The sequence below is a fragment of the Tyto alba genome, unplaced genomic scaffold, assembly GCF_018691265.1.
Source record: "Tyto alba isolate M040663 unplaced genomic scaffold, T.alba_DEE_v4.0 Super-Scaffold_45, whole genome shotgun sequence".
NCBI classification, from domain to species: domain Eukaryota; kingdom Metazoa; phylum Chordata; class Aves; order Strigiformes; family Tytonidae; genus Tyto; species Tyto alba.
Genome location: NW_024881321.1, coordinates 1,474,379 through 1,500,493, shown reverse-complemented (window position 1 = coordinate 1,500,493; position 26,115 = coordinate 1,474,379). Strand labels below are relative to the sequence as shown.

General features: G+C 48.4%; 1 protein-coding gene across 2 annotated transcripts; it reads right to left on the bottom strand.

Annotated features, from left to right (window-relative positions):
* Nucleotides 1-1,077: 1,077 nt before the first annotated feature.
* TMEM272 (transmembrane protein 272) lies at nt 1,078-24,772 on the bottom strand. 2 transcript variants are annotated; one of them, XM_033000229.2, is made up of 6 exons: nt 24,529-24,772; nt 23,401-23,547; nt 20,748-20,827; nt 12,247-12,306; nt 5,761-5,843; nt 1,078-1,891 (listed from the first exon to the last, which is right to left on the bottom strand). In XM_033000229.2, exons 3-6 carry the CDS (start codon nt 20,803-20,805, stop codon nt 1,529-1,531), a joined length of 564 nt encoding a protein of 187 aa, XP_032856120.1. In that variant the 5' UTR covers nt 20,806-20,827; nt 23,401-23,547; nt 24,529-24,772; the 3' UTR covers nt 1,078-1,528. The 2 variants fall into 2 exon arrangements, with proteins under 2 accessions (XP_032856120.1, XP_032856119.1); XM_033000228.2 differs by lacking the exon at nt 23,401-23,547.
* Between the last annotated feature and the right edge of the window lie 1,343 nt (nt 24,773-26,115).

Below are 26,115 nucleotides of genomic sequence, written 5' to 3'. Positions count from 1 at the left end.
GTGGTTCCCACGGGTGTTACACTGTCATCAGCCTCAGTCCCAGGAAGGATGGTTGAACAGAGCCTGCTCACCTGGGGCATATCAAGGTTCTTTTACAGATCTCACTCTTCCACAGGTATTGTGCAACTCTTTTAGGTTTCTCTAAAGCATAGGTTTCGGCTGCTTGGGTTTTAATAGAAAAAATATCCAAAACACACATCCTCTTCCTGTGCCTGGGGCCACCCTCAAGCTTGTATAGAGGGGAGCCCGTCCATTTTGACTGTATTAACAGAAATGCATTAAAGTGAAAGCAGAAAGAGCACTTTTACACTGCATTCATCAACACATGAAAAAAAACAGTCTACCGGGACTAGTTATAGGCTTGTTCCATTACATGTCACAAAACAATTGTATCTGGCCATGCTGGTGCTTTTAAAGCTGACACTGCTGTTCGCTTAGAAGCTGTTTGTGTTACACCTGTCCATTAAGTATAGGTTTCCATATGTACAGCACCAGGGTGAATAAATCAAATGTACACTCACACCACAACCAGGGAACTGCTGTAGTGAACACATCCGTCTGAAATTCCCACATCCCTGCCCATGTCTTACTATATTTTATATTTAAAACACCAACATAACGTCATCGCTTTTTCTATGAACTTGATCACAATGGTTTGACAACCATCTTTGTGTTGGTGTGGTACTGACAAATTACTGCTATACAAAAAGTGGAGAAGAGGAGTCTCCTCAGATTAGGGAATGCCATGCCCTGGTTAAAGCACTGATCTGGTACTTGATAGCTCAGTTCCTTGTTCTGCCAAGGACTTGCAAAGTGGCCTTGGCGGAGTTTGGATGTATTGGATATAATGGATATATTCAGACTATCTGTTTTAGCACCAAAGTCAGATATCAATGCTTTCTAATCCAAGTTCAGGAGAGACCTGGGGGCCGTATTCAGGCTGCCTGTTTTACATGCTTGTATTGCTATCACAGCTACTTGCTGGCTGGTCTAGCAGTGGCCTGATCAGCTTCCTAGTAAGCATCTAAGTTACTGTCAAAGTCTGCGCGCCGTGCAAGGTGGTCTGAATAGAGCCCTTTATCTCTTTGTTTCAGCTCCCTCATCTATAATGCAGGGACAGTAACATACCTCAGCAAGGCTACGGAGGTGTTCAGATCCCAGTGAAGAAGCCGACATGGCTACTTTTGTAGGCAGAGATGTACTGTGCTGAAACAACATGAGGGGACCTGGTTTTAGAGGAGTTCGCTGACTGCAAGAGCTTACTCCAGGCAGAATGTCCAAGAGTTAAAAAAAGGATGTATAAGTTAGCAAGAGTGCACCCTGGCATCTGTAGCAGCAATTTTACATTGACTGTGCTGTATTCCAACCTAGCTATTGCCAGATGTCACTGTATTTTACAATTTCCTCCTGCAGTTGGCTGCTATCATACATATATATAGCACAACAGAGGTGTACACAAGGGTGAATTATTGCCTGTTCTTTGTTGTACACTCTTTCCCAAATATCTGGGGCTTTATTTATGTGGCATTTAGTCTTCCTCAGAAGAGTACCTTTGCCTGGAAAAACAATATATGCAGCAGCTACAAAAGACAAGAAGAAAGAGAACAGTATGGCTAATAATGAGAACACCAACAGCAAAAATGTACAAGGTTTTGTCACAGTAATCCTGAGGCTGATGGAAGGGTGGGATGAAATTTGGCAGATACACAGAAAAAACCCAGTAGTTCCCAAGAATGAACCAGAGAAAGAGGAAAAGGCTGAGGGTTAGATGGATGTAGTACTTGTGAGCATTCTGCCTCCAGGGATATTCGTCATCATCATCATCATCGATCACAACAGACTTGGAAAGCAGCTGCCTCATCCTTGTTGAGTCGTACAGCAGGAGAGTCACCTGGAGGCATTGGGGGAGAAAAGGGAATAAGTAAATTGGCTGCAGAAAGTCTGAACATGTTCTGGCCACTGCCAGCCTTTGGGCCAAATTAAAACTAGGTGTGGGAAAATCATGTAAGAGAAGGATGAGGAGCTACAAAGGACCCAGATCCTGCTGGAACATAATGCAATTTTTCCCTACTGTTTATTCACCGGTGAGATTTAGGCCAGACATTGGAAAAAACTTGACAATGGTAAGAATGGAAAGGCATGAGAACAGATTGTGTAGGGAGATCACAGCAGCTCCCACACTGGAGACTTTTAAGAACAGATGAGTGTAACTGCTAAATGACTTAAGTGGAGTAGTTCCTGCTTTGTAGTGGGTGGATTTGTCTCTCCTAACTCTATTTTCCATGGCTGTGTAGGTGAATCAGCTTAAATAAAATCATGAAGGCTCTAGACTTTGACCTAAACCCCAAATAAATTGCTTCAGGTACTTGGAATGATTCTGTCAAGTTTTCTTCAGTTAAGCATAATATTCTCAGATAGATTGCTCCATTCCTGCCTTCAGTCAGAACTGGCAAAGAAATAGGTAGAATACCGTGGTACCATGAGGTTAGGAAGGTCTGGTCTACAGGGAAATGCAGTAGTAGGACTCATCAGCAGTGCTGAAAAGATTTCTAGTTTAGCCTTGGCAATACAAAGTCTGTAGGTAGGTTGGCTGCAATGTAGAGAAGCTTTCAAATTTTTGTCCCCTAAATGACTTAATTTTGGTAAATTTATAGGAGAGGTACGTACAGGGCCTAAGAAGGATTTGGGCCAAAAGTTGTGAAAACTGTGTTGGCCAACCAGGAATGAAATTCAGAGGGACAGGCAAAAGCTGTGGATTTATAAGTGGCTATGGGGAGGGACATACTGTCCGAGCAGGGGTTCTCTGCCATGTTCTCTTTCCCAAATTTACATTCTGTGCTCATTTTTCTGCTTGAAATGAGAGGAGAGCACCCATTGTTTTACACTCTCTCTTCTCCATTAGTCAGTGATTAATGGTGAGAACACTGGCTAAGGAAAACCCGTATGGGTATATGCTCTGCCTGGTTCAGATTTTAGTTCAGGTACCCCGTTTTCTAGAGGCAAGGCTCACCAAGAGGATCCAGGACATCCTGGGAAGAGGATTCTCTTGCTCTTCCCTGTAAAACTGTTCAATTATGTATAAGCAATTAAATATTTGTTCACAAAGCCTGCTGTTTTTCTAGCCCAGATGTTGGTACCGGTTTGTGAGAAACAGAGATTAAAGTCCCAGCACCAACATAGGCAAAAAAAAAATGATGCTTCCACTGGATGTCTCACAGCCAGCTGAATACTCAAACTGGTAGGCTTGTTCAAACCAGCAGAGCATCATCTTCGCAGGTGATCATCTATGTTAAGCAGGCTCGTGAAACACAGGAGGAATAAACCTCCCTGGCCAGTGGGTCTGAGGTTTCTGCATGGGGGCCTGCGGCTGGACGGGAAGCTCTGTGCAGTTCTGCAGCTTTGAGGTGAGCTCAGCACATAGGCAGCTGACTGTGTTCAAGCTTCAAGAAGCTCAGAAGTGGGAATGGGGTGGAATGGCAGGTGAGCATTGGTGTTTAGGAAGTCAGAGAAGCCTCCCAGTCGAATGTATGGATCTCAACTGCATCTAACCAGCTCATGGAAAGTGCATCTAGTTCTTAGGGATGTTGCCTCGCCCAGCTGTAATTGAAGCAAATTCTGGCAGTTGCTCGCATTGTTAATAACTGCTGAATATACATTTATAAAGCAGCATGAGGTGAATTCAGCAGGCCTCTCCGGATGCTGTAGAATGGCTCAGTTGCCTTGGTGAACATCTGTAGGTTACCATTGCCTTTTAAAGACTGAAGGTGGTAAAGAAACAGATGAGGGGCATACAGATCTACACAGATCTGGGCCACAATGACTTGCCGTTAAATGATGTCCATCACAGGACAGCGTTCATTCAGACTTCATCCTGTGCCCCTTCTCTGACCTTTTGCATCACAGAGGTCAAGCAGAGGTACTGCTGAGTGCAGATGGTGCAGACTGATGAACATAACGGGGCAGGGTTGAGACGGGTGGAATTTGGCTGCAGATCAAGCACTATGAGGTGGCACATGAGTTAGGCCAGTCAAATTCTGACCAAATGTATTGCCAGACTGAAAAATAGGCAGTCCTGCTGTCAGCTGAAGCCAAATTCAAGCCATTATTTGACGTCAGCAGGAATATTAACTGACCCACTTACCATATTATTAAGGGTGAGAAAAACCAGAAATAGCTAAGAAACAGTCAACATTTTTGATGAAGGCTTTGATTCATTAGCATGAAGATTTCCTTTCAATTCTTGTCTAATCTTCTCTAAACGATCATTAAAAGAACCTTTGATTATACAGATAAATCCACCGGTGTGAACAAATGACTAAGCATTTGCCAGTAGAACTCATAGCATAGCAAATTCCTTATAACAAGATTAAGCGCTTTCTGTTTTTCTCCATTTACTTATTGACTGACCAGAGGTCTTCGGGGGGATGATTCATATCCCAGTGGTGTATTCCAGTTTGGTTATCACTGTGCAAGAGTTCAGGGGATGCAGACACCTGCAGAGGGATATTCTTTCCCCCTTCTTTCGATCCTGGCAAAGAAAAAGGGCTAGAAACATGACCAAAGGGGGAACACAGCTAGCTCCGGTCTGCAGCATCTGCTGGCTGCAATAGGCAGTGCTCTCAGGTTGGGGACTAGCAGGTTTCCTCTCAAGGGACGGCCTGCCTGTACTGAAATATTAGGCTACAACCTGTCAGGTCTACCCTGTCAGTTCTGCCGGTGCTGGGCTCCTAGGAGGGGAGGCTGGGTGCCAGGTTGCTGCTGCCCCCGCTAGCTGTGCAGGACAGCCAATGCTGCCAGGACAGACCTGCCTTCCAGCAGCAGCACTTGCTGTTCTTAGCCCCTCATGCCCCAGCGATGGGGTTCCAAAGCTTTTCCTTCAGCTCCACCCCTTTTTCTTCCTTTGGCAGGAACGTCACTGGGACTGCAAATGAACAGTTTTGCTTAATCCTGCTGAGAAGCCTTAAAGTAGCTCTTCCGTTTGTTCTGGCGAGCCTCTTCGTGCCCCCCAGCAGGCAGTTAATACCGTCTGCAAAGGGACTGGCAGGTTGGGGCGATCCTTTACCCTAGAGCCACACAGAGTTATAGTGATCAGGGTGTAACACGGGTGTGGGGGTATCTCTACTTGTCAAGCAGCCAGGCTTTGGCTCAGCAAAGATGTAAGTGAGCACAGTCTGCTAGAAGAGGTAGCTGTGGTTAGAAAAGACTGTGCCTAGATCAATAAGCCCTGCTGTGGTGCAAGGATGTATTTGCTCTGGAAGGAACCCGTGCTTTTGCATAGTCATTGCTTCTGGCCAGGTGAGAGTGGAAGTAAACCGGGCTTGTGAAGGACTATGTAAAATCACCTGTGGTTTTATAGCATCCCCCAAAACTAGAAGAGTAACTTCACTTTTTGTCCAGCCCGTGTGTCTGAAAACAAAGGAGAAAGGTCTGGCGGGCTTGGACGACTGCTTGTGGAAATAGGGCCCCACTTACTACAGGCATCCGTGTTAGGCAATCGTTTCCCTCAGTAGGGATGGGGGCACAGATGCTGTGATGTAGGAGAAAGTCACACCACAGTGTGTGGGACAATGCTGAATGCTGAACTCATTGGGGTCTCACTTGACTGATGGGTGCTTTAGGTGCTGGAACAAGCACAGTTCAATCCCGATAGCTCTCTTCAGTACTGCATGCACAGAGCTGTCTGCACCCATCATTACATCTTAACTAGCAAGTCAAAGTCTAGTCACACAAAATGTTTTTCACACACAGAAGGCACATTACCTTTAAGCTGCCAATCACGCCACCCACCAACAGATATAATGGAATTAGTGGCTGAACTGGGCAATCTTCCAAAAACTTCATTCCTGAACAGCAAAAATTAATGTTTGTTATCTCAAGTGATCAAATAGTGCAACGAGCTGTACACTGAAAACTAAAGATGCTGTAAGTAAAGTGTAGTGCTTAGACCCGAGGCTTATATCCAATGTCTGTTGAAATGGGGGGCTGAATTAAAGGGAGTTTTCATCTCCTGCTGCAGGAGTGAGGGCCATGAACAAGCAAAAGGCAGGAGAAGGAAGAGAGAAAGCAAAGATAACATCAGCATTACTGTTGTTCTGTCATGACTGATCGGAGCCACATACACAGGTCATTGGCTTCAGCCACTGCATCTTTGTTAAATGAATGATTGACTGAGCTGGACAGGAAATTTTCATCGGCAGTAAAAAAATCATTGAAAATCAAAACTGTTTGTGAAGAGAAGGAATTCTGATAAGCTTCTCCCAGGCCTTTCCTGATCATTAGCTCCCCTGAGTGTGGCACGTCCCCGAGTCAGATGCCTCCAAGATTGGGAGCCAGAGCCCATGGGAGTCCCTGGACCATTTTAGCTTCCCAGGCAGCTGACAGGGAACCACACAGAAGCTCAAGTTCCCAGGCTGCTTGGGTTGCTGGAGGCTAAAAGCGTTGGTTGTTATGGAGCCTGGGATCCTGGCAACCCTCAAATCTACTGCTAGAAAGAGAAAGCTGGGTAAATTTTAGGGAAGGGAGTGTATGGCAGTATAAGGATGTTGCTGGCAGTAGACACTGAAGCTTGTGATACAGGTCTGTGGCAGTGAGACTCATCTGTCCAAATATAGATGTCTGCAATGCAGGCATCCATAGCTGAACCAGTTTCCTAGACTCTCTTTAGAGTCAATAGGGAGAAATAGACACTTGTAAAATTCAATTCATCTCGTCCTGAGATAGGCATTTAAAATAGGTCAGATGACTCGGGCCCGGAGAGTGCCTCTTTCTCCATGGCTGTGCAAGGAACTTAGACAGCCAGCTGTAGATATCTAAAGTTAGCTGGGATGAATCCTCTGCCCAAGCCTCTTTACCCAGTGGCATCTTTAGTCAATTTTTAACTGTTCATTACACTATAATTTTACTGTTCTTGATCCCACGTTTCAGGGCTTATACTGATCAGTTGCAGAGGACAAAAAGGATTTTCCATTGTCTTCTTATTGTATAAGTCTTTTTCAAGGAGAAATTTTGACTTTTCTATGAATAATTGGGGTTATCTTATTGCAGGATACTGAAAGCATTGTGCTGGTCTCAGTGCTGAACATCTCTCAGGCGGAATGGTTTGCCTCCATGTTCAGAACTACACCAAACGGGAGGGATCAAGAAAGAAGTACCAGGGGCTTTTTTTTTTTTTTTTTTTTTTTTTTGCTGCCTTCTTCAGTTTGTCAGTTGGCCCACCAAATCCACTGCTATTGCCGGTCCAGAGAATTGCTGATGTCCTGGACCTATCCTGTGCTCTTTGCACAGGATAATACAGGTGTTCTGGATTGTGGTTGCTTGCTGCAGATCTTAGTCATAGGGTACAGGGTGGTGGTTTGTGGTCTGCTGTGTGTACGGGCCGTGGAGTCCAGTGGACTCTTCTACACTAAGTATTTATTACCAGACTTCTCATAATTGAAAAGAGCTGGACTTAAATGGATTTGGTCTCTCTCCCCTTTTGTCCTCTATTGCAAGGCTGTAATTTTTTGGCTTTGCCACCGTGTAACACTGAGACCTGGTCAGGTTCCTGGCTTTACAGGGGTGGGCAGCAGGGAAACGGTCAGGAATTATATCATTTTGAGAAAGCAGCTGCCAGGGTTTCCAGAGGCCTTGGCCCTGTAATAGCCTGCCAAAAGCAGCTGTCCAGGGATCTCAGAGAATATATTTCAGTTTAGGAACCTAGGCAATTGCTATTTCCAGTGTGCTACTGAGATTTTGATTTGAGACCAAAAAAAAAAAAAATCAAGAAAACATGCCAATTTTTTTTCATGGTGCTATGATTCTGTTTCCCAGACAAATCTATTATGGAGTCCTTTCACATATGTAACATGACAGCAGTCAGTCTTGGGAAGGATTTGAATGACAGGCAGTGGTACTCTGTAGAATTTGGGAGAATATTGCAGGCAGATATGACAGTAAAAGAGAAGGTGAAAGGGGGGGGTAATACAGTAGTATCTTGAAAAATACAGCCCTATGGGTGAATAGGAAATATGGACCCACTGTTGACAGATGGGTAGTGATATTTGCTACAGTGAAATGTAGGCACACACATCACGTGCCGATCAATTCACACACATCACGTGCCTGGTTTATTTGGGAACACCAAAACTAGCAGGGTAGCATCAGGGCTAGCTCTTCTTTCCCATGAGCACAAGGTGTGTTTTCCTTTGTTCATGGTGGGATATTTGGGCCATGAGAGGTAAAAGCTCTGCTGCTGGTTCAGTGCTCCCTGTGGGTTTAGAGTGAAGAGCGGCTGAACCTGACCGCGACACAGACCAGCGCAGGAGTCCATCTGAAAAAAACAGCGACCTTTGCAAGATCAGACACGGCAAGGATGTCCAACAGCTTGCCCAGTGTCCAAAGGAAAAAAAAAAAAAAAAGAGATGGGAGGCTTGGGGAAGCAGGGGGACTTGCACATTTTACCTCTTGGGTAGCACAGCCCAACACTGCAGTGGGATCCAGGACGCAAAGTCCAGCCGAGGGGAAGGAGCACTCAGGAGCGATCAGGATATGAGTTTCTCTAAGGACACCGTTGTTTTGGGCAGTGTGGTGGCGTGGCCCACAGCAGGTGACTACTAACCCTGTGACTCACAATTATCCCATGAGATGAGGGGTCAGGATGAGTGAAAGTCCATACAGCATTGGCCTCGGTTTAGTAGCTTTGCTCTTCTCAGGTAGCTTAAAAAGGGGCTGAAGTGCACCCCACAGTAAAGGATGCTGCGGAGCAGCGCTGATCTGGTGCCTGGTGCCCGTTCCCCACCACCTCTTGTAACAGGAGGCAGAGGACACAATGCCAAGGCATTTTCAGGTGTCCCTAGTGTATGACAGCAGCTGCCATCACTTAGCCTAGACCTCAGCTGGGCCCTGGGCTCTGGGCTTTACCCGAGGATCCAGGTGCTGCAGAGGGTTTATCTCAAAGCGCGTGCTTCTGGGCACCGTTTCATCAGAAAGCGTATCGGCATATCAGGGGAAACTCACAGAAATGGTGAATGGCTAAAGCACTGAAATGCTAGGAAAGATTATGTTAACAACAACAACCACTAAAGAGCAGGACTGGCTCCCGTGTAAAGGTACAGAGTATGAGGAGAGGCTTCGGCCAACTGTTGGGAGCACTTGAGACCTGAGGAATTATTTGGTGTAGATACGAGCACGAGACTGGGTTAAATTTTAACAGGGGGAAATTTAGACTGCCGATTGAGGGAACGATGTCATCAGCTTTCAAATGTGATTTAGCTGCCCCTGAGGAACACTGTATATAAAGGTGGTCTGGACAGAGTACAAGTATGTGTTATTGGGAGCAGTCCTTCACTGTTCTGGAAACTAAAAAAACATTCTCAAAAGAAGTCTTATGTGGTCCTTCCGTAGCTCCTTCTATTTTTGGAGTGTTTACTGAAAAAAAGGGGATCATCAGTACCAGTAGAAGTTTGAAAGCTGCTAAACAATCTGTGGCTTAAATGATGTCAGAAGTCTGAAGCTTGGAAAATTTGCTGACTCCTTTTCATGTGTCTTGACTTATACTGTGATTTATAGTACTACCAGATTTTAGAAGTGTATAATGTTAGTGTGTCATTATTACTGGGGCTACCAGTTATTCATCTCTGAGTTTTAACAAATATTATTACAATTTATTTGTTAACACTCGAAAATATCTCACAGCTTTCCTCTGCAGAAAGCGAGAGCCATAGTGACTGGAGGCACAACAGCAAGTTATTCTCTGAGCTCATGGTAACAGAATGTTATCAGAAAATCAGAGGCTTTTTCTTGGATAATAAATATCTGCATTTTCCTTGACATTTCATTTTCCTAAAAATGTCTTTGCAGATATGTAGCTGCAGGAAACCAATATCCTCTGACAACACTATATTACAGTGACATTATCTCTTAATTTCTGTAAGTTGTGGGAATAAAAAGCTTTATATCTGATGCAGGAGATACCCAGAGCTCCAGGCTAATATCATACCATACACTTCATACTTCTCAGTGACCTTAATGATATTATGAAATATTCCTAGGAAATGATATTTGTAAGTGGTCAGATTCCAGCCCTGGATTCATTTCCAGAAGGCTCGCTGTCAATATGCACGCAAGCTGTACCACACTTTGAATTATACCTTCCCACCCCTGTTCCACAGACATAGTCAGCCTGGGGAAAAGCGAAAGCTGAAATCCTCTTAAAGGATAAATAGCAATTTTAAGTCATGGATAAGCATAAGAGCCTACGTGTTCAGATGTAACAGTTCAATCCATTTCCCTACTTCCTAATTGCTCTTTAATCCCTCGTTAGAACTCCCTAATTCCTAATTAGGACGTCCTTCCTAATCAGAATCCTGCCAGAGTCATCACCGGTACTCGGAAGGCCCCAGGTAAAGGAAGCAGCACAAGCCTTTAGCTGAACTTTTGTGGGTTTGGCCAACTGCACATGCCAACGGGCGAGGTGTCCCGGCTCCCTCAACAGTCGTCTCATCTCGATGGAGACACCCCAAAATTGGGTGTGGGGCTTCCAGAGCCCGAGACACCCGCTTCCCTTCACCGCCGGCACGGGCAGCAACACGCAGCACTTCGCTTGTGGGCGATGCAGCGGGCGCACAGTCTGGGTGGGACGCATCCTGCCCGCAGCGTCTGCCTGTAGCATCCGCTTGCAGCACCGTTCGTGAATAACGGGGCAGAGGGTGAGCGGCTTCTCCAGGACACCCATCTGGAATGGGCCTAAGGGCTCTTGGGGGCAGGCCTGTAAAATTCAAAGTGATCCGGATACGCTGGAAAAAGACACCCGAAATCTCGGGGATGACAGCAGGTAAAACTGAACGCTACGTATCGGAGAGAAAACTTCAAAGTAAATTAAAAAATGGGAAATGTCTGATGGGGAGCGGTGCTGCCAAAAACCATCTGGGCATGCAATGCACCATAAACTAAATTGGAACCAATGAGTTGGTGCAGAGAGAGCATCTTTCATTTTGAGGTGTGTTTACAGGAATCCTGCATGTTAAACAGAAGAGCTAATTATTCTGCACTGCTCATTCCACAGGTCTCAGCTGGAGTCCTGTGTTCCATCTTTGTTTGTTTTTTTGGTTTTGTTTTTTCTTTTTTGAGGGGAAAAAAAAATAGTTACATTGGCCAGAGGCCAGAGGAGGGAGGCAAAAATGCAAATAAAAAAAAGCTACAGAAACGGTGACCTGTGAGGTCAGGATGAAAGAATTAGGGTTTTGAGATCTCTGAAAAAAAAAAAAAAAGAGAAGATGGAGCGGGGTTATAATAGCAACTTTCAAACAGTTCAAAGGTTCTGTTCAGTAGGACGGTGACCAATCTGTCTTTGTGACCACAGTGGGTAGGACAGGCTGTAATCTGTTTAATTTGCCATAGGGGAGATTTAGGTTGGATATGGGGGAAAATATTTTGTCTGCGAGAGCAATAAAATGCTGAAATAGGCTCCTTGGGAAGCCGTGGAATTTCCTTGAGCAAGGGCAAGTCAGACATCTGTCAGGGATGCCATGAGCATGTGAGCCTGTCTGAAAGCAGAGGTGGGCTGGTGTCTCTACCAATGTTTCTCAAGTGGAGGTCGCAACCCATGTGGAGGATATGAAAGGCCCAAAGGGAGCAGTGAAGTGTTAGAAAGTTCTCAGTTAAAAAAAAAAAAATAATAAAAAATCTATATTAATGGTAAGGAAAACGTGATGCCTAAGAAAAGAAGAGCCTTATGCAGTTTAAAAATGTATAAAATTCTGCAGCTCAAAGGATTTTCCTTTCCTTTCTTAAATATTTGATCTTGAAATGCTACTCACAAATCCAGCCTTTGGGAGGTGATACAGCGACAGATCAGACAAAACCAGGTCTCACTTTCAAAAAGGTGGAGGAATAGCAGCCTAGATCATCTCTTCTTCCCTTCCAGCCCTACGCTTCCAAGATTTTTGTGGTGCAGTTAATACGGAGGGATCCTGATTAATGAAATCTTTTCATGCGTCAGACTGTGAGCTTCCTCCCACAGACAGAGCCCTGCGCTGAGGTCAGACACGCTGCGGGGCTATTTAAGACAAAGAGGGTCAGAATTCAAGCACTGCTTCCTCCTCACCACACACTGTGGGCTGGAATTCTGCCTGAAGCTAAAGTACCAACACACAGGTGTAACAGTTGGAAGCTTCACGTTTTCCAACTCCTTTCTTCCCCCAGTTGTGTTAACCTGCCACGCAGCCTTGGGAAGTTCTTGTTTTTAAAATGCGTTAGTAGTCAACTTACCTATGAAAGTCATGGATAGTGGTAAGGCAAGGAAAGCGAGGAGCCCAAATATAAAGCACGCTGTGGATGAGAAAAGAAAAGCAGGGTTATTAAGTTTAGAGACCAGCAATTCCATCCGATGCTTTAGGGGTGCTGTTTATCCATAAAGTTGTGCAGGGAGAAACGCGGTGCCCTCGCTGGCGTGGGAACATCGCGTTTATGGTGCCACATTTGAGGTGGTGGGACCATCAAGCGGTTTCTCACTCTGCCCGAGCTCAAGCTTCCATTTTTAAACTTACACACTGTTAATCCTTGTATCGGTGGAAAAGCAGTAAGAGACACAAACTGCTTTTGTTGCTACTACTTCCAGCTGTCTTATTGCAAGAGCAAGGACTTAGCCACTGCTGTCTTAGCCTGCATCAGCTTCAGAGGCACTGCCAGGTGACTGTGCAGTAACAAGTAACTTTGCATCAGCTAATCCAGGGCAACTGATGAGCCGTATCTGCTAAACAAATAGCGGCTTTAATGCCATTCCAGTTCGTTTTCACCGACAGCTAAATAAACTGTCTCTGTTGCAGATGTGAGTGGTTTCTGGCTGGTCCAACAACCTGACCCAACTCGGCTCGTGAACACGAAGGCAGCGGCCCCGCTGCAAGGAGCGGGACTTGTCATCGGGATTAGAGCAGCTTGAGCTGCCTGGAAGGATGCTCTTAGGGGTGCACATACACTGCTCCTGCAGATGAGTGGATCTGAGGTGCTTAGTTACTCTCCAGAGAGCTGCTGGTGCATCTGAGCCCTGGTATTTTCCCAGCACAGCCTAATGCTGCAGAGGACGAATGCTTACCTTGGCAGAAAGTGAAAAACAAGAGCGTCAAGAACAGTGCGAGCAGCCTGTCTTACAAGAGCTGTCCCCTCTGAGCCTAATCGAGAACACTTGGCAATATTAAAGGGAAATGCTGCCCTGCAAAAGGAGAGTAGAGCATAATGAGGACATTCTGTGGCGAGTGTCCCTGCAGAGCGCTTCTGCAAATGGCTCCATCTGCAAGCAGATGCCTAAGGAGGCAAAAGGGCGGTGAGTGGAGGGGGGCATCGATCGCAGAGGGGCTGAGAAGGGCATGGGTAAGGAGAAAGAGTAGGATGTCTCCTTGGGGGCTCATGAAAAAAATCTTGGAGCAAGCGTTTGGGGCTGGTTTGGGACCAGCCCTTCCCCAGGCAAGCTGTGTCACAGAGTTCCCCGTGCCGGGGAGCTGCAGCCTCTGCAAGGCGAGTGGCACCCTCCTCGCCACGCAGGAGCAGGGGCACTGCCAGCCCCCGGTGTACAGTGCCACCCCAAGCAGCTCTAAAGCGCTGCCAGACCATCACCCTCAGGGTGCCTTGGGGCAAAAAGGGAAACGTCATTGCCTCCGTTTTACAGAAGGAGAAACCGAGACAGGGGACAGAGGAGCGGCATCAAAATTCCGGGCAAATCCCCCAGGCTTTCTGACTTGCAGACCCTTTTCCTGGGAACGCACCGTCCCCCACACGCTGCTTGTGTTTTCTCCGCAGAGAACGAGGACCTTGCACTTCGGCGCTTGAGAGACATCTTTCTTTCTCAGAAGTAGCATGTTTGTTATCTCTGTGAATTGGTAGAGACTGAAGATATTTTGAGCTGAAGAAAGCACTTCTGTTCCTTTGTGCCACCCCCTCCTCCTCTCCCTGTTGGCCGGTCTCTCTCTCTCACACACATTTTTGCTCAGGCTCTCCTGTCTCTTGAACGCTGTACAGTAGAGAAACTCTTCCCCTGCTTGAATAGTGTCCTACACTCGAGTAAGCTCTTTCAAATGCTGACAGTCTCTCATTGGAACCACTCAGCCTAGAGCCTCCCTTTTCACCACATGTCACATTTCGTGCTAAGTTGTTACGTTATCTAGACTATTATTTTCATATTTGGAAGCGGTGGTACTGTAGCGGAGTTGGGCTTCCAGCATGCCCGTGAACGTCACCCGAAAATAACGCCCATGGCCTGGGCAGCTCATGTATCAGGCTCATGGGGGGGGGGGGGGGGGGGCCCTGTGTGTATGTGGGGCTGCGCATATTGGCACACAGGCGGCCGTGTTTGCTTGTGTCCCGCTTCTACCTGATTTTGGAGGGGAGAAATGGGAGATAGGGACCACTGGGAGCTCAAGAGAAGAAGGTAACGGTTCACTGATTCCCCTCCCAAAGCAGTCGCTGGGAATGTATTTACTCATTATCTCCCCGTTCAGCTCCAGCCTCTTAGGGCTCGAATTGGAGGGGCAGATGCGCGGTCTGGGAAGGCTTCCAGGTCCCTGTTTAACAAAGTGAGACTCTCAACAATTCTCTACACAACTGGCAGGGCTCCGCGGCCGCTCGCAATGCCGCTAGCAGCACTGAGGACTGTTTTCCCCGAAAGGCGTGGGGTTTTCACAGAAATGCTGTTCAGCTGGGACACGCACACGCTCTGCCTGGATTTGTCTGGGTTGTGCTGCCCCGTTCTGGTCCGAAGACAAATTGCTCAAGAGGATGGTCCGGGCCGCAGGGTAGCACAGCTCTAGCGGAGGGGGTGCCGCTATCTGTGCAGTTTCACGGCTGGGACTTGTGGGATTTTTAAGGCAGTGATATCACCTCACTAGTCAGAGAAGCGCCCGGACCCATTCCTGGAAAAAGGAATAAATAAGGGCTGGTAGTCTCTAATAAAAAAAAAAAAAAAACAACAAAAAAAAAACAAACCACAGCAGGATGAGGGTGGTGTCTCTGGATGTGGCTCAGGAGGACATCTGCTCGGTGACGCTGGTGTCAGGGCGTGAGGCAGACGGGGCCCCCCCCCTGCACCAGCCGGGCGGGGGGCGCCGGTGGGGCCCTGCTCTGGGAGGCGGTAGCGCCAGAGTCCTCGCGCGCCGGGGGTGAAGGGGCGAGCTCGCGCCCGGGTGGAACAAAAAGGGGCCCAAACAATCGGCCTCAAACCAAAGTTGACTCCTGAGTGAATTCCCCAACCAGCAACCAGCATCTCATCAGCAGACTGAAGCAACCAGTGTCTTATCAGCGTGAAAATGCAACCCTGGGAACAACCCCTGGGAACTATAAGTAAACAATTGGAAGTAACTATAAATCCCAAATGTAAAGCAAAACAGAAACTCCTCAGACATGCCCGGATCCTGCCAGATCCGGACACACCTGACTGAGGCACATCAATCTACCAGAGATCTCCTGTGCGTTTTGTTTAGACTTGTTTGTTAAACTGTATAAAAGCCGGGCCCCCTCCCAGCACAGAGACCTCCCCTACGAGCGGGCGCCCTGCGTGGGAATTCCCAATTTCTGGGAAAGGCTCTGCGACCCTTCGCTGGGACGGGGCTCCCCGGCTGATGCACGGGTCTGGATGATGGTAAAGGAGGAGGGCAACTGGTGATGGATCTTTCTTAATCACTATAGCCAGCTTTAAATAGTAATGTCTAGGTGCATTACCTTGCTTATTCTTTCTGCTATTTCTACTCTAGTAAAATTTCTATTTCTACTAAAGTAAAATAAGCCTATTTCTTTAGCTTGGTGTCTGTGTCCTTTGTGTTAACCCCGTCAATCGGCAAAACACCGGGATCGCAACAGAGGAAGAGGAGAGCAAGTGGCTGTATACCTTCTACATTCCCTGAAATTTACGGGCGCGAAAAAAATCGGAGCGGTGGGTGCAGGTTTTGCGTCTTCTGCCCGGCGGGACGGGCCGCCGATCTAAACCTGCTGCCTGGCTGAGCTGCTCCTTGCGAGGGTCTCCTCGCAGAAGCGAATGAACTTGCAATCGCCGTTAGCACGATCGATGTCACGGCCTCTCCGCTGACGCCTGCGGCCTTCCACCCCCCCGCAGCCATGCCCCGGCGCCGCAGCTCTCCCCCCCTCCCTCTGCTCCCCCCTTGCCCTCCAGCCCCCCGTCGTGTGCCTGGCCGTTGTGTGCCCCGTGGTGAGTTGTCCTCGGGTGGGGGGGCACGGCTCTGGAGGCAGTGTTGGACGTGACGCCAATCCACCCGCGGGCTCCTCAGATTTTATTTTGCTGCCATGATTTCTCCAAGCGCTTGGAAGTTTCAGATCCGCCCAGGCTGTCCCTGTTTACCTCGAAGACACAGAGGAGTTTCTTTCTTTTCAGGTAAGAAGAATCCTCATGGGGTTTTCAGCAGTGATTTATGAGTATAAATTTCAACCTACCCCCTCTTCTTAGGTAGTATGCTGATACGGCTGTAGTGCAACCTACCCAGTAGAGTGTGTGACAAGCTCTCTGATAATAAATACAGTAATAAATGAGGTGTTGTGTACATTACCATCACTCCCAAATGCTGTTTGTTCTATAGCCTGTCGGGTTCCTGATAAAAAAGGAATTTATGATTTTTTTAAAATGAGATGCTGCCAGCTTCCGAACAGATTCTGCAGTTAGCCCGGGATTTGTCTGCATGAGCAAGCTGAGGAGCAAAACTGCGGGTGTAAACTCACAGGAGTCCCTTCGGACACCCCGGGGGGAACACTGCTCTGAGGGGAGCTGACTCCCAGCAGGCTGGGTGTGAGCAAATTCGGGTCAGTCCGTCCAGCCCCGGGACTGATCGTGCCCTGAGGCAGATGCTTAGCACGCGGTGTCACGGTGTGCACGGACACTGGCCGTGTAAGGGGTGGATAATTTCACCCACATTTTATACCTCCCCAGCATCTTCACACATCCCCTGCAGTACTGAAAGGGACGTGGAGAAAAGGAAGGGTGCAGCGTGTGGGGGTGCTGCGGTGGCAAAGCGAATCTTGGTGGATCTTACTGGGAAACCAGCTCAAGTTTTATGGCCCAGGGATGAGTCTGCCCATGTGTGGAGACATTTTACATCAACGAAGGCCATGATGCTCTTGAAGGCTTTGGAATAGCAGAAAAATAAGGGCTTTGAATAACAGAAAAATAAGGTCACAACAGACCTTGAAGGTTTGGGAATAACAGAAAAATAGGGTTTCTGAATAACAGAAAAATAAGGTAGCAACAGACCCTGAATAACAGAAAAATAAGGTCACAACAGACCTTGAAGGTTTGTGAATATCAGAAAAATAGGGTTTCTGAATAACAGAAAAATAAGGTAGCAACAGACCCTGAATAACAGAAAAATAAGGTCACAACAGACCTTGAAGGTTTGGGAATAACAGAAGAATAAGGTTTTGGAATAACAGAAACATAAGAGCGTTATCAGTGAACAACAGAGGACTTAGGAAGAACGCCCGAAGCAAAAAAGTTATTGTGACAAAGGGAAAAAAAAAGACATGCGTAGTTAAGCTAGCCAATGAAATGTTAGAATAGGTGTGTGAGTAATGTGTGTTAACCAATAAGCACTTATGTTGGGGGGACTGACAACTTGGTAGGGGGATAAAAACGCAGCTTTCTGAATAATAAAGGGTCTTTGATCTTGACATCGGAGTGCGTGTCGTCAGTCTCCTCACCCATGGGTTTGGTAGCTGTGGATACCGTGTGTCTTTCTGGGCTTCTGAGTGACAGGAAAACGTCACTATATCAGATGAGATATGCAAAAAAAAAAACTTGAGCGAATTAACTTTGAAGGAAAATAATTAAATCTGTTCAGCTTGGCTAGCCAATGGCCAAAAGAGAGAAAATAACAGCAAGGTTTGAGCACTCAAAAAAGGACCTGTGAGTGACCCAAAGAGCTACGAAGGTAGAGACATGAGATGAACTTGAGCAGAAACAAAGATGGCTCTGTCCGGGAGGCTAAGTGCCATAGCAAGGAGCTATATTGATGGAATAAATTCTTGTGACGAATGTCAGGAATCCCACCCCGGGGTGATTTAATCCCTTGACCAAACTAGATACTCAGCAGCTGGAGGATTCAGTGCAGGGAGCAGCCATTCCCATGGAGGTCTGCCGTCCCAGTGCAAAGCCACCGTAGGAGGCAGGGAAAGCGTGAGAAGACTGAGCTGCAGAACAAATCCAAGCTCGGAGCCACCAGCTGTTTGCTGCATGCCGCCACTGTTTGCTTAGGCACGGCTGTGTTGCTGTGAAATAGTACTTTGGTACCCAGTTAAGCTATGCCAGCATCACACCATCTAAAACTTGAGTTCCAGGTCCTAACACTGACACCAGCAATGCTGCTCTCATCAGAAGTGTAGAATAAGGAGGTGCCAGTAATCTGGGAACCTTCAGTACGGGGAGGATGTAGTTGCAGATGTAGATGCAGATGTAGATGCAGATGTAAATGCAGATGTAAATGCAGATGTAGAGGTAGGTGCTTAGGGAGTTGGGCAGTGTTGCAGAGTGGCGTGCCTGAATGCCTCTCCCCATGCCATGGTCTGGGCTCTGGATTTGGCCCCTTGTGATTCATTTCCAGATGTAATTTTAAAACAAGATTTAGGCCTGACATAAAGAGCCACCAGTTTGCTTTGCAATAAACCCAAGGTAGTGGATTGGATTAGCCTTCTTTTTTTTTTTTTTTTTTTTTTTTTTGCTCAGTTAATTAAAGACTGCCCTAATGTTCTGAACTTAAATCACTGTACCAAGAATGAAAAGAATTTAGATGATGCTGCACAGGTAGGTTGACTCTTCGGAGTCATTTAAATATCAGGAGACCTTAGGTGCAGGTGTGGGGTTGTGCTGAAATGCTCTTTGAAAAATATACGCAGGATGATGAGAAAAAGTGGAATTAACTGTCACTGCACTTCAGGAGGGTTTGCATTTTAATGAACAGAAAATCAATTTTGGATGCACTAGCTGATCCATAGCTAAAGCTGAGCTTATTTTGAACTTAAATGTAATGAAAACCTGAAGAGAATGAGTTTCCTGTAATGGTATTTCTGAGTTGCCTTACTCATGGGTAACTTTGTGAGTACCCGAGAGGGTGCTGTTGATGTAAGAGAGCATAGATGAGATCAGAACTAATCCCTTTCTTTCAAAAAAATTTCAAAAAGATCGTTTATTTTCTCTGTCGTCGTTAAAGTCCCGGTGGCAATTTAATACCAACAGGGAACAGCGACATTTTGCTTGTAACCAGTAGGAACAAAAATCGGAGAAAACTCCACTTTTGCCTTTTTTTATCGTGATCTTCAGCAGCGAGCCCGGGCCCCCCGCTGCACGCCCTCTCTGCGGGCTGCGAGGGAGCCCAAGCCGGCCCAGCTCCGCATCGGGGGGGGGGGGGGGCGTGTTGCTGGGGTGCAGTGAGAGCACCACACGCTCCGGGGCCCTGGGGCACATCACTCCGCAGCACTTCCCAGCCCTCCTTCCCCCCGGGGGCAACGGGGAGGACAAACAAGCGGGCCAGAAAACGTTCTCTCCTTCCCTGCCCGTGCCAGGTTCCTGGGGGGGAGCCTGGCTTGAACCCAGGCCAGGGCGGGCTGTCCCCCTGGCTTGGTTTTCTCCGAAGGGTTGTAAGGCGTCAAGGAGTTAAGGGGCTTAATCATTAATGAAAGTTCATCCCGAACTTTGAGAGCCTTTCAAGTGAAGGCAAAAGCAGGAATATAAAAGACCCCAAGGTAACAGCCCTGGGCTGGCAAATGCAGCAATTAGTGTGGGTGAAGGACCAATTCTGACGAGCGGCCAAGGGGTTTTCTTGCATATGAGTGCAAACAGAAATGGCTACCGCCTCGAAGTGAAAGCGAAAGGCACTTGCAGCTTGGGGTGAAGAGGAGATTCAGTCAGGGGGGGTGAGCCGCTTTAAACCCCTTGGCTTTTAACCTCCTGCCAACGGCACCGATCCCCTGGTCTTCCAAACCCCCCACCCGGACGCGTGTTTCTCCCGTGCCTCTCCGCACAGCCTGGACGTGCCCCCAGCCCGGCTCAGTTTTCTTCCGCGTCGCTCCTCGGAGAGCAAGAACCAGCCTGCTCGCCCAGGCAGGGAGCTGTCGTCTCCCTACCCCCCTCTGCGTCCTCCACCCTTGGCGGGACAAGCCAGTTGCTTTAAATGCTGAGCGAGAGCAAGCTGGCGTGCGAAACGCCTCCGTTCGGGTACCCGATGGTCCCTGCCCGCCGTGCGCGGGCGCTGATGGGGGCTGCCCGCGTCTGCAGCGGCCGGAGGGAAGAAGGCCCGTGCTCCGTACATCTCTGAGTGAAAGGGGGGGGGGGGGAAATTCCTGACCACGCTCTGTCGCCAGCCTTCTTGTCCCCGTGCCAGCACCGCAGGCTGGCAGCGGTGGTTTTTCCTGCGGGTACTTCTGCCGGACGGCACGTGAAGTACCCCTTGGAACAGGAGACAAACACATCATATTGCTTAGCTTGCCTGCTGCGACCCGTATTTAGATACTTGGTGGGGGTTGTATTTGTTCGAAATGGGACACTGCTCTGCTTTCATCCAAATACTGCGGCAGGCAGGCACCGTCAGGGTGGAGCTACTATGGTGCGCTCCGCCGGCGCCCAAAATTGCCTAGGGCAGGGAACACCTCAGAAAGGAGGGAAGGAAAGGAAACTTCCATAGAAAATTCAGTTGGGACTACTTGGCATCATCTTAATTCCTTGATACACCTGGCTTAGCGACAGGGCTGCTCAAACACAGAAGTGGTTATCTCCAGAACTGCCTTACCATTGCTGGCAATTTTAGATATGCACCGGTGGCAGGCTTTCTCCAGGCCGGCAGTCATTGTGAAGAGCCTTTTGGGGTGTCTGTGGGGATACAGAAATGAATACAGTTATGTGAAGTGTCCCTTAACTTACTAAATATGGGACCTTGAGCAACCTGATGTAGTGGAAGGAGTCCCTGCCCACGGCAGGAGGGTTGGAACTAGATGGTCTTTAAGGTCCCTTCCAACCCAGAACGTTCTATGATTCTGTGAAATATCTTGACTCAGAGTCACTCACATCCCTCAGGAAGCTTTCACTACCCTTAAAAAACTCAAAGCATCCACAAATCCAGACACCAGCCATCAGTGTGGCATATCTAGAGTCAAGTTTGCCTTCAGGCACCTTTGGGCTTGCCTGCTGATGATGGTAGAGCTTTGGGGTCACGGGAAAGCTGGGGGAGAAGTATTAATGCTGTCTTCCTAAGATCTATAAAAGGTTCTATCTTGACTTTGATTGGGGTTGGGGCAGGACAAAGTGTATTTAACTGCAGTGAGAAAACTCAGTGAAACGGGCAAGGTTCACTACACAGACCACTGCAAAAATTATTTAGTGAGCGAAAATAAATTACAGGAAAGAGGAGGAGAGAGGACGAAAATAGCTTTAAGATCGGGAAGGATTCTGAAGAGGAATATAGAATAAAAACTGCAAACCACAGGGAGCCCAGAACAGGATGCCTTTGATAAAAAAAAGTAGCTGGATTAGAAAGTAGCTCTTTGTCAAGAAGGGTTTTTACAAGGTGGGGTGAGGGATGAGCAAGCAGCTAGGCATCGAACACACACACACACACACACACACACGTTCCCAGCCTCAGCCCCTGGCCAGTGTCACCACAGGTCTGCCACCAGCACCAGCGGTGTGCTCGATGGAGGTGTGCACGGAGGAGGCCGGCGGGGGGGAAGCTGCATTTCCGCACGTACCTCAAATTAGCCTCTTTGCATTTCCTAATGATTCAAGAGCAATATTTTAGGCTGAGCCTCATTCTGTTCTCAGCTGATGTGAAACCCGCCCCGGGGGGATTTCTCATCAGACAATGCTGGTCCCAACCTGGCCCAGTGCCTACTGGGGGCCACAGGGCCCCAGAGCTCTGTTGAAGATACAGATTTGTACCACCCAGCCAATATGTGGCCATCCCCCCCCCCTCCTCAGCCTGTCTGAGCCCTACCAAACGGGGCTGAGCAGAGCTGGCTGTCTCCTGGCAGGCTGATTTCTCCCGCAAGCCCAGAGACCCGTGAGCTGCAGCAGCACAGCATCCTCTGCTGCCGTGGGGAACGGGCTGGGGCTGGCTCTTCTCACCTTGGCCTTGCAGTTTCTATTTCCTGGCAGTGACTGCAGTGGAAGAGCCATTTCCTGGCTTTACCTGTTCGTGAGCAGCCGAGCAAGTAGCAGGGACTGAGGCTTTTGCAGACCTCTCATCAGGTCAGTAGCCCATGCTGGAACACTTGCGTGTGGCAGCCAGCCACCAACATACACCTGTCCAGGTTTCTACTGTGCATCATCACATCGGGTGTCCCATGAATTTTAGCTCTCCCGCTCCAGCCCGCATCTTCATGCTATGCCACAAGCCTCATTTGGTGGGTGTTACTGCTGTAATAAGCCTTGCAAATCCCAGTGGGCATTTCCATCAAGACCGAGCAATGGACTGGAATGGAGACGACATGTGAGTGCCTGACCCCCAGGGAGTGCACGCTCCTCGTCCCGGCCACCAAACCTCCTTCAGAAGAGCAAATCCGGTGCCTTTGGGCTGAAACGATTGACCAACATTTTAAGGAAGGAAATGAGCACCGTTGCATGCTCAGGGAAAACAGGCAGGAGGAAGGGAAACTAGTAGTTTCCACAACCCAACGACACATTAATTTTAAACTTTAAAACTTTTGGTGCAGATCTGTTCCTAGAAAGTGCACAAATGTGCATTCATTTTGCCGCTGGCTGCTGACAAATACGTTCCAAATTATGCAGAGATCAGTAATATTAGTCTTTATATAAGTGTTCGTGGCTAGAATAACTTTTATAGCGGTAGTTCTTACAGAGACCCTGTTAACAAAACCGATGTCATATTAAAAATTGGTTGAACACCAAATTATCTTAAGCAGAATTGCATGTGGCTGGGAATGCTGTATTTCCATAAGCAGAGGGTAAAACACACGTTTTGTCTAAATTTGCTGTTATTTTACACTAAAGGAAAAAAGACAAACTGAAGGAGGACTCAGTATTTGGGAGCGTGTCACCATCTAGTGATGGAGCCCAGAAACGACTGTGAATCAGAGCTCTGTGTGTGCAGTTTTAACGGGTGAGATAAAGAAAGCAGATTCGTGATGGCTGCGCACAAAACAAGGACTCACAAGTGTTCACACAAGGACACAGCACACAGAAGCACCGGGCGGTGGTTTCAGTCCTCCCTCAGGCATCGGCTTTGACTCCTACAGGGCTGAGAAATCCCTCAGAGAAATCATTATGTTTGCTGGGTAAATAGGTGTTGCCCCTTTCCCCCAGCTCCTCCCCAGGAGCTGCTGTGGGTGTTAGAGGTGAGTATTTTCCTGTGTGCCGATGCATGAGGGTGCTAAAGCGCAATTCAGCAGCCAGGCAGCCGGGGAAGAGTTTTGTTCCCCAGCTGAAACGGGGAAGCGATCGCTGCAACTCACGGGAATGCAGCACGAAGGCTGGTGGCATGCAAAGGCAGCGTGGGTGTCCTGCTGCACCCTGCCCGCTCCCGCTTTGCTGGTGAGTTGGGAGAGTCACATGCAAAATGGAAAACTCAGCCACAACTAGGGAAAAAAAAAAAAAAAAAAAAAAAAAAAAATCTAAAGACCAAAACCAACTTCTGGACGTCCTCCCATTACTCTTTCCCCGGGGTCATTCCCCTGAGGTGAGAGGAGCTGCTCTTGTGTTACGAGGGCCAGCAAAGGCGGCGGGGGAGCAAGATTCTGAGCTCCTTGCAGCAGGCTGGGGCCTCTCCACAGAGGTGCTTTTCGGGGTGGCAGGTTGCAGCCCAGCCACAGCAAAGCCGCGGCATCCCTGTGCCTCCCCCGGCCTGTCCAGCACTTGCCCACTCAGTGCCCTCCCCACATCTGCTGCCCTCCTGCCACCCACGCTGTGCCCCGCTGCCTTCTTGGCGTAACTCAGCTCCTTGTCCCCGCCAAGCACCGGTGATCTGTTTGCAGCACAAACCCTGCATCCCGGTTCGTTTGTTATTTCATCCAGTTTTAGCTTTGAACTTTTTTTTTTTTTTTTTTTTTTCCCTGGCCATTGCTCTCCCCCTAAACGTTTAGGTAACGTGAGTCGAAAGAAGAGGAGCACTGACTGACTGGCTCGTCCCTGACCCGCAGCGAAGCCAAAAGGCAGCACCACACATCAGCCCAAACAAGAGCCACCGCCGCGCTTGTCCTCCAGCCTTCAGTCTTCTCAAACTGAGCTCTGCCCTCTCCCAGCTTCAGGTGCCCCAGTCCACGCTGGTGAACGCGGCGTGGGGAGTCACCGGGACTTCCTCAGACCCCGGTTCTCTCTCAGCGGCCCCCCACTGCTGGGGTGTCCTGCTGGGACACGGCGGGTGCGCCCGGGCCAGCGAGCCCCTCCGCAGAAAGGTCTTTTCTCTAAAGACGGCTAGAGGAAATGATTTCTTTTTATTTTTCTGAAATAACTCAGAGCCAAGTCCGCCTCCAGAGCCGATTTCTTCCTACCAAACCACGAAGCCCCACGCTGCCCTTTATCGCAGCACATCACCCGCTTCCCAGCAAATCCCTCTTTACCTGAGAGTGCCGTGGGTGCCAAATCCGTTCACCTGCGTGGGTGGGAGACCGGGCAGAGGAACTGCAAAATCCAGCCTTCAGTGAGAAGTCTCCACTCGGAGAGTCCTCTCCAGTGGGACCCCAGAGCCGTGCTCGGCTCCCCGGGACCCTGCCAGCGGGCAGTGAGGTTCGCGGGGGGGGGCTCAGTTGTTTTTATTCTGTCTGGCTGCCCGCTCACACGCCTCTCAGCGGCAGCACCGTGGGAGCTGTGGGATGCAGGAGCGATTGCCGGCAGAGCCCATTCTCATTAGTTTCCCCCACTCCCACGGCAGCCTGGAGCCACAGCCCACCCTGCGTCGTTTCAGGGTGTCAGCAGGGGGAACCAAAGGGCCCCACACATCTATAACTGTGCTGGAGGAAAAAAAAAAAAAAAAAAAAAATTGCAGTCTTCTATTTTAGAAAAAAAAAAAAAAATTATCCAGAAATCAGTACTGAGCGTTAAGTACTTGGGGTTTGTTCTTCATGCAGTTTCGCCCCCTTCCTATTGATACAGTTGACAGAGCTCTTTGCAAACTGCCACATATTTAACCTTAACTGTTGGGTAGTTTATATGTCTTGTGTCACCCTGGCAGAGGTCTGTTGTGGTTACTTGCTAGGTTGCCTTCCCATCAGCAGGTGACAATTTGGTATCACAGGTCTAATTACAGGTGTGGAAGCATTTTAATATATAAAATACAGCGCAGTCGAAGCCTTTGCTTTTCTGTTTTGGCTCTTTAAGTCACATCTTTCACACACAACGTCAGGTTCCAGGAGACCAGCTGCAGGGCATGGCACCGTGGGAAGGCCACCAAATAGTATTAGAACTTTTTGATAAAATGGTGAGAAATATCAGCACTGAAAGCCATGGATCAAAAAAGAGGTCCAGCTTCCCCCACCGATGGCTTGGCACTTCCATGAGCTGTCAGCTCCGTGTGAGGAGGTAGCAACAGCTCCTAGGGAAGGTGTTAGATGCAAAACACAGGGCAGCAGCAAACGCGGGACGGGGTAAAATCCCAACTAGAGCTGATTCTGCAGCAAGAAAGGGAGATAATTTCAGAGAGAAAAAAAGGAATTTTGCTAGTGTGTTTTGAAGTCCAAAGCTGGAAGCCTGGGAAGTTTTAGTTGGGGAAGTTCAGCAGTGAAACAAAGGATGAGACTAAGGCTTTCATTCGTTGCACTTAATCAGGGGTTTAAACAGGGAAACCATCTCCTCTGTCTAGTCAACGAAGAGAGTTGGGGAGACACTTTGGGAAGACTGATGCTCTCCACTGGTGCTGGAAGAGACACGGGAGGAAGAGGCTGAGGCACGCCAGGACAGCTTGGCTTTTCTTCTTTGCTACAGCCCAGTGAAGCTCCTTCCTCCAGCGGAGAAAGCCACTCTTTCCACAGTTGTTCCCAGACCAGTGTCTGGCTCGGGACCTCAGCGAGGATTTCGGTTATCTCCAGTGTCACTGCCTTCTGTCTTTTCCTGCCCTCCGCAAAGCCTTGAGGCAGGTTTGGCGTTGCCTGTGGCCGCCGAGGCCGCGCCACAGCGGTCACCCATTCTCACCTACGGCCTTCCAGCTGGCG